The sequence below is a fragment of the Octopus sinensis genome, linkage group LG4 (assembly GCF_006345805.1).
Source record: "Octopus sinensis linkage group LG4, ASM634580v1, whole genome shotgun sequence".
NCBI lineage: Eukaryota > Metazoa > Mollusca > Cephalopoda > Octopoda > Octopodidae > Octopus > Octopus sinensis.
In genome coordinates, this window is record NC_043000.1 from 12,742,149 (window position 1) to 12,752,596 (window position 10,448).

General features: G+C 37.9%; 1 protein-coding gene across 8 annotated transcripts in view; it reads right to left on the minus strand.

The window, feature by feature from the left end:
- LOC115210955 (arf-GAP with SH3 domain, ANK repeat and PH domain-containing protein 1) overlaps positions 1–2,460 on the minus strand; it is a 340,392-nt gene extending 337,932 nt beyond the window's left edge. For 5 of the 8 annotated variants that reach the window (XM_029779754.2, XM_029779756.2, XM_036501777.1 and 2 more), the window contains exon 1: positions 1,970–2,459. In XM_029779754.2, coding sequence (XP_029635614.1) covers positions 1,970–2,095 — 126 coding nt within the window. In that variant the 5' untranslated portion in view covers positions 2,096–2,459. Of the gene's footprint in view, positions 1–1,969 lie in introns of all 8 variants that reach the window. The other 3 variants (XM_029779755.2, XM_029779753.2, XM_029779752.2) reach the window with 1 other exon arrangement.
- Between the last annotated feature and the right edge of the window lie 7,988 nt (positions 2,461–10,448).

Genomic DNA, 10,448 nt, shown 5'->3' on the forward strand with positions numbered 1-10,448 from the left:
TGTTGGCTGTGGTAGTTGTGGTGGTATACATGGTAGCATAATAATGTTAGTATTTGTGACAGCAGTTGTGTGGCAGTGTTGGTGCTTGCAGCGTTATATGAGGTAATAATGATGGTATCTGAAGCAGTATTTGTGTGGTACTGTTAGTGATTAAGGTGGTATACATGGTAGTGTAATTGTTAGTGTTTACAGTATAAGTTGTGCAGTTATAAGTTGGCGGTTATAGAAAGAAATAGCCGAGTGATAGTGGTGTTGGATATGGCTGTTTGGTCGTCAGGGCCGATAAGGAGCAGATCTATAATCAAAAGTGTTCCAAACGTTATCATCTTTCTTTTCACTGTGCATCTAAGATTACACTACCCAATAAGTTCTTCCTGTTTTAAGACGGTAGTACACGATCTGAAGGGAATTTGATGTTAATATCGTTATCCTAACCTCCAGTTAGATCCGATCGTGGAAACCTGTGATTATCAAATGCATTCCAGCCACAGCTATCGCCGTCTCTTATTCAGGCATACGTTTACCTAGGTCTACATTATCAAACGTGCCCTTCCTTCCTTCCTTCCTTCTTCAGACGATAAGTGTGTGATCAGAGGGAAATTTCTCTGCTAATTCTAGCAAATCAAGCGACCACGGAGAAACCTCGCGCGTAAGAAACCTAGTATTGTTTACCGTAGTGTGATTGTTATACTGTAGTGGTATTAGTGGCGGTTGCAAAGTGGTTATATCTGCATTGTAGTGGTTTTTGGTTAGTGGTTATACTACAGTTATGATGTTGGCGGGTGTATTGTATAGCTTAAGTGTTGAATTTTGTCAGTGGTGATGCAACGTAGTAGTAGTAGTAATGATAGTGTTGTTGTGAAAGCGGTAATGTTGTAGTGGTGACAACAGTAACAGCCAGTGCAGTAGTAATTGCGCTAGTACTGTTAATGATAGTGGATAGCATTGATTGTAGTAGTAGTAGTTGTAGTAGTAGTATGATGTGATAGTATCGTTTGTAGTATTGTGAAGAATGTTGCGTTGGTTGTAGCATGGTGCAGTAGGTACGTAGTTGTGTTGGCTGTAGTATGATGCTAGTTTGTTGTATTGGACGCAGAAAAGATATCAGTGGTGGTGGTTGATGTGTAGTTTTGGTGGTTGTGCTGGTAAGAAGTAGTAGTAGTAGAAGAGTGTCGATGGTTAAGCTAGTAATAGTAGTAGTAGTAATAGTAATATACTGGTGGTTATTAATGATGGCGGTTGGTAGTGGTAGTATGTTGGTTGTAGTAGGTATCGGCGGTAGTGTTGACATGGTAGACAGTATGATGTCAATAGTAGTGTTTAAGTAATAGTAGCTGTAGTAGTCATAATAATAATAATATACTGGATATATTAATTATAGCTATGTACAAAAATTGTTGGTGATATTGAAAGAGGCAGCAATTGTGTGGGAATAGTTGTTGTTGTTGTTGTTGTTGATTTTGTTGTTTAACCCCGGGTTACCTCTGAAAGAGCAGAACTATGATCAAAGGTACTTCAACCATGATTACCCTGTCTTTTAGGAGGATCATAAGAGTGTATTGTTATCTAATGTATGTCCTGTCCTAACCTAATACAACAAGACAGTAGTAACGTGTGATATATGCAATTTGAAGGGTATTTGGCTGTTATTTCTAACAGGTCGAACGACCATATAGAGGATTTATATAATTGGCTCGTAGTTGTAGGTGGTATTGGTGATAAATTAAGTACCAGTTACGCACTGTGGTCGATGTAATCGACTTAATACCTATGTCTGTCCTTGTTTGTCCCCCTCTATGTTTAGCCCCTTGTGGGTAATAAAGAAATAGGTATTGGTGTTGGTAGTGGGTGTACTTGTAATAATGCGGTGATAGTGATGCTGTTAATATTAGTCTTCATGTTGGTTTTGGTGTTGGTAGGTGTATACATTGAAGTAATTATGGTCAGAGCGATGATGATAGTTGCTTACCTCTTCCAGGCCAGAGATGGTATTTTTGCAGAGAGGCATTCTTGAAACAAAGGTGGAGGTTGTCGGCGAATGGTAATCGTCCCACGTCTCCCGTAAAAATTCGGACACAGTTATATTTTCAGGCATTATGTCGGAGTGTGTGTTTTTCTTTTTTTTTTCTATTCCTTTCTTTTTGTCCCCTTTTTTGGTTTTTTTTTTTTTTTAGTAAGCCAAAGAAAAAGAAAAGAGGGCGGTGTTGTTATGAACAGTTTCTTGAAGGGTTCCTACTGCTGACAGTGCCGTTCTTCTTGTAGTTATTATAAATGTTCAAATCGTTATTTAATGTTGCTGTTATTATTATAATTATTATTATTATTATTATTAATAGTAGTACTACAAGTAGTAATAAGGGTTGGTCTCGTGTTTATTGTTACTACTGGAGCTGTCCTTTATCACAAGCACACTCTATAAAGACCCTTCTGCTGCTACTATTGCTCTTACACTGTTTCTCGATGTGGTAGCAGTAGTACCACAACTACTACTTGTATTGCAGTAGCAGCAGCAGTGGGGACAGTGGTAGTAGTAGTAGTAGTAGTAGCAGCAGCAGTAGTATTCATAGTAGTAGTAGTATTAGTAGTAGTAGTTTCTCTTTTCGTCTGTCGCAGTTGTAATCTTATTCTTGGTTTACTGCTCTTTCTCGATATTTTATCATTTTATCTATTTAAATGGCTCGGAATAATTAAATTATATATATATATATACACACACACATACATGCATATATAAATATATATACATACATACATACATATTAATATGTTTATATACAGTTTATATATGTATATTTATATATATATATATATATATATATATATATATGTGTGTGTGTAATATGCTTATAGATGTACACACACACAGACACACACGCGCGCGCACGCACACACACATGTAACGGTACATACATGCGTGTGTATGTGTGTGACAATATTTTATTAACTTGAGTTACTCGGTGATCTTGAGTTTCGTGCTCGTATTTTTGGTACGAAACTGTAGGTCACTGAGTAACTTTGCTCCACAATTCTCAACTCACAACTGCACACACACACACACACACACACACACACATTTATACATTGTGTGTATGTGTGTGTTTGTGTGTGTGTGTGTGTGTGTGTACGTACGCGTGTGAATGCTTTCATATATATATATACTGCACGCATTTTTTTTCTCTCCTTCTTTCTGTGTTTTTCTCTCTCTGTGTATCTTTCTGTTGAAGAGCGTAGGCTCGAAACGTTAAAGACTTGTTTTATTTATATTTCCTGAGCGCCATACTAATACAATTGTTCGTTTGTTTTCCACCTGCCTTCGTCTTTTGTTTATTTTCATAAAGCTTCCCGTTATATATATATATATATATATATACATATATATATTCTAGCAAAAACTGTCTGATGAACGGCAACGAGAAACTCAGAGTAACAGATTTTGTTGAATTTTCTGCTGCTTTAAATAAAGTATATATATATATATATATATATATATATATATATATATATATATATAGGTTGATTGATTCATGAAACAAATTTAGACAAAAAAATTAAAAAATACAACAGAAACAAGAGCAGCAATAAAAAAAAAATTACAAACTCAAGTAAAGAAGAAAAAAAAGAAGGAAAAAAAAGAAGAAAAAAAAAGGAAAACTTTCAAGCAAAAATCAATTGCAGGTTTATGTATTAAAATGCTATTATGCCGTGTATCTGTGGAATTTGTTTTATTTTGTTGTTGTTCTAGAAATCTTCCATGGCTTTTTTCTTTTTTTTTTTTTCTATTTTAAATGTCGAAATCTAATTTTTATTCCTTGATGGACCTACTTATTTACTTCATTTGTTTATTATCATTTATTATATATCATTAATAATAATTTTTTTTCTTTTCGTTATTAATAATTATTACAGTTTATTATTACTGTGTTCCATAGGTTTTTTTTTTTTTAGTGACGTTAGAGAAAGCTGGTGGCTGTCGTTGTCTTTATTGTTTAGTTCGTTGTTGATGTGGTTGTTGTAGGAGTTGGAAATGCTAATCTCTTTCCTTCTTTCTTTCTTTCTTTCTTTCTTTCTTTCTTTGTCTGCTGTTTCTCTCTCTCTCTCTCTTTCTCTCTTCCTCTCTCTCTCTCTCTCCCGCTCTCTCTCTCTCTTTATTATGGAATGTTGGCAGCACCGTGCCTTTCATGTCCTTAGTTCGTCTCTTCTTTTGTCGTTAAACATAATATATTATGTATACACACGTTTAAATATATATATATATATATATACATACAGAGAGAGATGTACACGCCCCCCACACACATACACACAAACCACACGCTTTATATATATACGTACATACATACACACACACACCACACATCCCACACACCCACACCACCACCACACACACACACACATATATATATATATATATATATATATATATATGCAATACACAGAGAATTAATACAAATCACACGTTAGATAGATAGATAGATAGATAGACAGACATAGATAGATAGATAGATAGATAGATAGATAGATAGATAGATAGATAGACACGGACACACACATATACGCGCGCACACACAAACACACACAACCCACAGACCGTCTGCAGTGCTGCTTGCTTTTGGTAGACTACCACTATCGCTACAACTAATACTATTTAGATAATTAGTACCAATACAGCTACTACTGATTGATGTACTTGGTTGTTGTTATTGTTCAGAAAAACCTGTAATCTCAGATCATTCCTGCCGTGACTATCCCGTCTTGTTAATATCTGCGACATTATCTAAAATGCTCTTTCCTTTTGATAGACAAGTAGGATGTGATTTAAAGGAAATTTGGCTGCTATTTCTAGCATGTTAAAAGATTACATAGAGGCTCCCTCATTGGTTCGGGATCAACATTTTTCTTTTCTTTTACACACACACACACTCTCTCTCTCTCTTTAATTCTCTCTTTCCTTTTCTTTTACGATGCCACTTGACTATTGCTCTCTCTCTCTCTCTCTCTTTTCTTTCTTCCTTTCTTTCTTTCTCTCTCTCTCTCTCTCTCTCTTTCTCAGGACAATTCTACGTTTCACCACTACTATTCCTTTATTCCACTGCTACTGGCTCTGATGTTGCTACAACCTCTTATTCTCTCTCTCTCTCCATTTTCTCCTTCTTTCTCTCCCTTTTCGCTTTCTTTCTCCGTTTTCTCTTATCCCCACTTTACTCTATATTTCTTTCTCCTTCTCTTTTCTCTTTCTCCTTCTCTGTTTTTCACTTTTCCTCACCCATATGTGTCCTCTTTCCCTCCGTCATTTCTTTTAATACCTCTTTTTTTCTCTCTCTCTCTCTTTCTCACTTCAATCTACTTCATATCTCCCTCCCTCCCTCTTACTCTCTGTCTCACACACACACACTCGCACACTTGCTCACACACACACACACACACCACACTCACACTCGGCGCGCTTTATCACTTCACTCCTACTTGTCATTTGTGATTCCCCTCTCCTATAATAATTACTTTGTTTATCTCTCTTCTCAATGGAAGCTAGGTATTTTCCATTTCTTCGTCCACTTGACTTAACCTTTCTCCGTCTTTTCCCTATCACACCTTTTCAACCTGTCACAATTCTTTCACATGGCTTCCCGCCACACCATCGCTTCTTACCACCTTTTTCTTCCTTTCACTCTCTCTCTTTCTCTCTATATTTCTTTCTCTTTCTCTCTTTTCTCCCCTCCCTCTCGCTCATAACCCCAACTTTATCCACCTGTCTTATCTTTCCTCCTTCTCGCTCTTTGAACACACCCCTTCCATTTCTGTCTCTGCCTATCACCCTCATGTCACATCATGGCATTTTGTCTTTCCCTTCTTTCTCTTTCTTTCTCTCTCTCTCTCTCTCTCTCTCTCTATCTATCTATCTATCTATCTTCCTCTCCCTTATTGACTAAGCCCATATATATATATTCATACATATATCTTCTTTTTCTTCCTTATCACATCACCGTACATACTCTCTCTACCTCTCTTTTTCTATATCTCCCTCTTTATCTCTTTTGCTCCCTTATCACTTCCTACTCGCTTATCTTAGTCTTTCCCTCTCGCCATCTCCCTCCTTTACCACATCATTTCCACCTGCCCCCCCCCACTCTCTCTCTCTCTCTCCCTCCCTATCTCTATCTATCTACCTATCTATATATCTCAGTCTCTTTCTCTCCTTCCTCCCCAGACATTTTGGCCTACGCTGCCATATTACTCCATTTCATTGTTCTTGTTGCTCTTCATTGCTTTTTTTTTCTTTTCCTTACAGTCAAGACGACCAGACGACACACATTATCTCAATTTCACACTCTCCTTATTTCGTTCTCCCTCTTACCTCTACTTTCTCTGATATTTTTTCTAACACTTTCTTTATCTTTCTCTTTCTCACTCTCCCCTGCTTCCTGATCGTATTCCCTGCCGCATCTCTCTACGAACACTGATTCTATTATTGTAAGTAATAATAATCACGATTATTAAATATATAGTAGCATCTGTTCGGTGGTCAGATTAAATGGCCACCGATCGGAACTATTTTAAATCTCACGTTCGATTCGCCAAAGATGTTCTTCATCTTTTCTGTGTCTACTGACAGTGAGGTATCCCGTTGGAACTGGGACGCTCAAAAGCCTTGTCGGCATATGCGGACGACGTCACCGTTAATAGCGTTTAGACACTAGGGAAGTCGGAATTGTCGACATCGTTCTAAAAGAATACAAGGTGATCACAGAAGCAATAAACCTACTCTAACAAGTCGATGGGCCTACAGCTCGGTATCTGAAAACTGAAGTTCATACCGCAGGCCAGCGTCGCGGGGATACCGCACTGTGGACGGACCGGTTAAGCTGTTTTCGATCTGTTTTGACCCAGACCTCCAAATGGATAGAAAGTGGAACGACCAGGTTATGTACAGTTTGACCAGTTTCACTCACAAATGGGCTGAGAGGAAGCTATCTTTGAAAAGTCAGGCAGAGGGAACGAATGCGTAAATAGTCCAGTAGCGTAACTGATACGGTGGGCGATCTACCTAGGACGGCGCTTATATGGAACAGCACTTTTGGGTCTGTTGCATAAGCCTGTATAGGGAGTAGAGAAGAAAAATTCAAGGGCTGCCTTGGGCGGCACCCAGTCTAGCAAGCCACTGACGTGGTGCTCCAGGTCTCGTCTTACAAGATTGGAACGTCAAATCTTTCGCTTGTTACCCCCACGTAAGTTATAATAAAACACGCCACTAACAAAAGATGTTCCGTCTGTGATCTTGCAATTTTAGTTATTTATATGCGCAAGCATGTCTGAGTTGTTAAGAAGCTTGCTTCTGAACCATGTGGTCTTGGATTCAGTGCCACTACGCGGCACCTTCAGCAATTTTCTTCTATAGCCAACGCCGGGCCATCCAAAGCCTCGCGAGTGGATTTGGTAGGCGGAAACTCTGAAATCTAGTTGTGTGTGTGTATTCAACCGTTAATCCCTACACAATTTTTTTCTCTCCGTCTTTTTTTTTTTTTTCGTTCTTTCTCCATTTTTTCCCTCTCAACACTTTCTGTCGAAGAGCGTAGGCTCGAAACATCAAAGTCTTTTCCATTCTTCCCGGGTGTCAAATTTCGTTTTGGTATTTATGGGAGCAGCTGTTTTCGAAGACTTATATTGTCGTTGAATGCTCGAAATGAGGAGTAGATACACAGCCAACAACTGATGAAGGGTCGTTCTTTGCGTTGCTTGTCCTGTTTTCCATTTGTTTCTCTCGTTCTTTGCGTATTCAACTCATTTGTTTTCGTATTTCATGTTGCTTACTGTTGGTGACGTCCTGTACAACCAACACAACAATTATCAAACTGTTTGCACTACCATGTCTATATATATATATATATATATATATATAGATATATATATATATATTATATATATAGATATATGATATACCGATACCCTGGTAACTATTTATATATTTTTTTCCGTGTTATATTGTTAACAAGGGAAAATACGCACATCTATCTATCTATCTATCTATCTATCTATCTATCTATCTATCTATCTATCTATCTCTCTCTCTCTCTCCCTCTTCTCTCTCGCCTCTCTCTCTCTATATATATATATATATATATATATATATATATATATTAAATTAGAGACAAAACCACTATTAGGCAAATAAAACAATGAAAAACTTAAGCCAATACATTGTTTAACCCTCGCCAAGATAAATATTTAAACCACCTGATGAATGACTGTGACTCAAAAATTTGAAGAAGTTAGCAGCCATGAAACGATCGTAGTGTGATATTAATTATATTTTTTTAATAATTTTGTTATATATTTAAATAATATAAATTAAATAATCTTATGTATTGGCTTAAGTTTTTCATTGTTTGATTTGCCTAATAGTGGTTTTGTCTCTAATCTATATATATAAAACTCTAGTTGTGTGAGTGTCTGTCCCCTTCGATTTAGATTCCTAACTCCTCCCACATTTTGCGGTGCAGTTTAACCAAATTCGGGTATCTTATAGTCGTGATTCATATCGAGCCCGTCTGACTATTAGCGCGCGTCAACGATGAGTCTACGATTTTAAAAATAATTTAACATCATTTTTTATTCCATTTTAATGCATAAATGCATCGTGTGTCGATGGCGGCGGAGTTGGCGTCCACGCTCACAGCTGCACCTGTTTGCTTCTCCCCTTCCTCCCTCGTGAAGCTGTGGGGAAGGGAGTGTAAAGAAATCAACGTCGTAATGCGTTGTGAAGGAAACCAGCGTTCTTTTAGAACAACGACTTCATGGCTTGAAGACACCAAAACAAAAATGGCTAAGAAAGCCCGAATTTATAAGGGAAGTAACTCTCTAAAAATGCTTATATAGTTATTTCCCTTACAAACCCGAGCAACGCCGGGCGATACTGCTAGTTTAATATAATATAATATTTTACTATAAAATTGGATTCAATCCTAAATCTGATTTTTCCCTGTAAGTTTGGATTTATTCCCTAATATTTATATATATATACTAGCAGTATCGCCCGGCGTTGCTCGGGTTTGTAAGGGAAATAACTATATAAGCATTTTTAGAGAGTTACTTCCTTTATAGATGCCAATTCGGGCTTTTTTAGCCATTTCTGTTTTGGTGTCTTCAAACCATGAAGTCGTTGTTCTAAAAGAACGCTGGTCTCCTTGACAACGCATTACGACGTTGATTTCCTTAAACTCCCTTCCCCACAGCTTCACGAGGGAGAGAAGAAGGGGGAGAAGCAAACAGGTGCAGGTGTTTGAGCGTGGACGCCAACTCCGCCGCCATCGACACACGATGCATTTTATGCATTAAAATGGAATAAAAAATGATGTTAAATTATTTTTAAAATCGTAGACTCATCGTAGACGCGCACTAATACTCAGACGGGCTCGATATGAATCACGACTATAAGATACCCGAATTTGGTTAAACTGCACCGCAAAATGTGGGAGGAGTTAGGAATCTAAATCGTAGGAGACAGACACTCACACAACTACAATTTTATATATATATATAGTGAGAATTTATAAAAAAAAAAGCAAAAGACGAAGACGGGTGTGTAAACAACAAACAGATATATTAGTTTAACGCTCGGGAAGTGAGAAAGTCTTTTACTTTTCGAGCCTACGCTCTTCAGCAGAAAGGAACACAGAAATAAACAGGGAGAGAAAATAGAAAAAGTATAGTGGCTGGCGATCTATCATGGCGTATGTGTGTGGATGTGTTTGTAATGGTCGTAAATTAGCATCATTTTCCTACAAGCGATGTTGTTCGTTTCCATTTGTTAAACAGTCCATTTATTGCCAACACACTCTGCATCGGTATGCTGAGGTGGATGATGTGCAGACGTGCAGTGAGGCTGCAGCACCTTCAGAGATTCCAGGACGGTAAACCAGTGTGGTCGCCTCTTGTGATACATTTTCCTCTAGCTCTTCTCCTTGAAGTTACAGTCCTGGATCAAGCGGATATCAAGTTTGTGCTGCTACTATCAGGAAAACGTTGTCAGAAGTTCACAGTCCTCAACCAGTCAGATAATGCGGCCGGTAGAACTCCTACATTAGCGTATTATAAAGGGCTAATGGTGGAGAAAAGCGACGACATTCTCAGGAAACTCTAGGTGTGAACATGAACCAACTTGCTAGTCTGCTCTGTAGAACTTCTATACTGAGTACTATGGATACTTTCCAGAAATCCCTGGCCTGGCAGTGTTATCAAAGACATTGCCGGTTCATAACACTCAACATGGAGTGCCATCAATCGGGTTTGTCTGTTCTGTACTCATTTGTAGTGGCTTAATGCAGACATGGCGGGGATTCGATCCTCGATCGCCATATTTCACTTAACAGCACTTTTCTCGCAGTAAAACAAGTTTTTTTTCTGTGAGTGACAGCAGTTACATTTATCAGATGCCTTCGCTAAGCAGAATAATG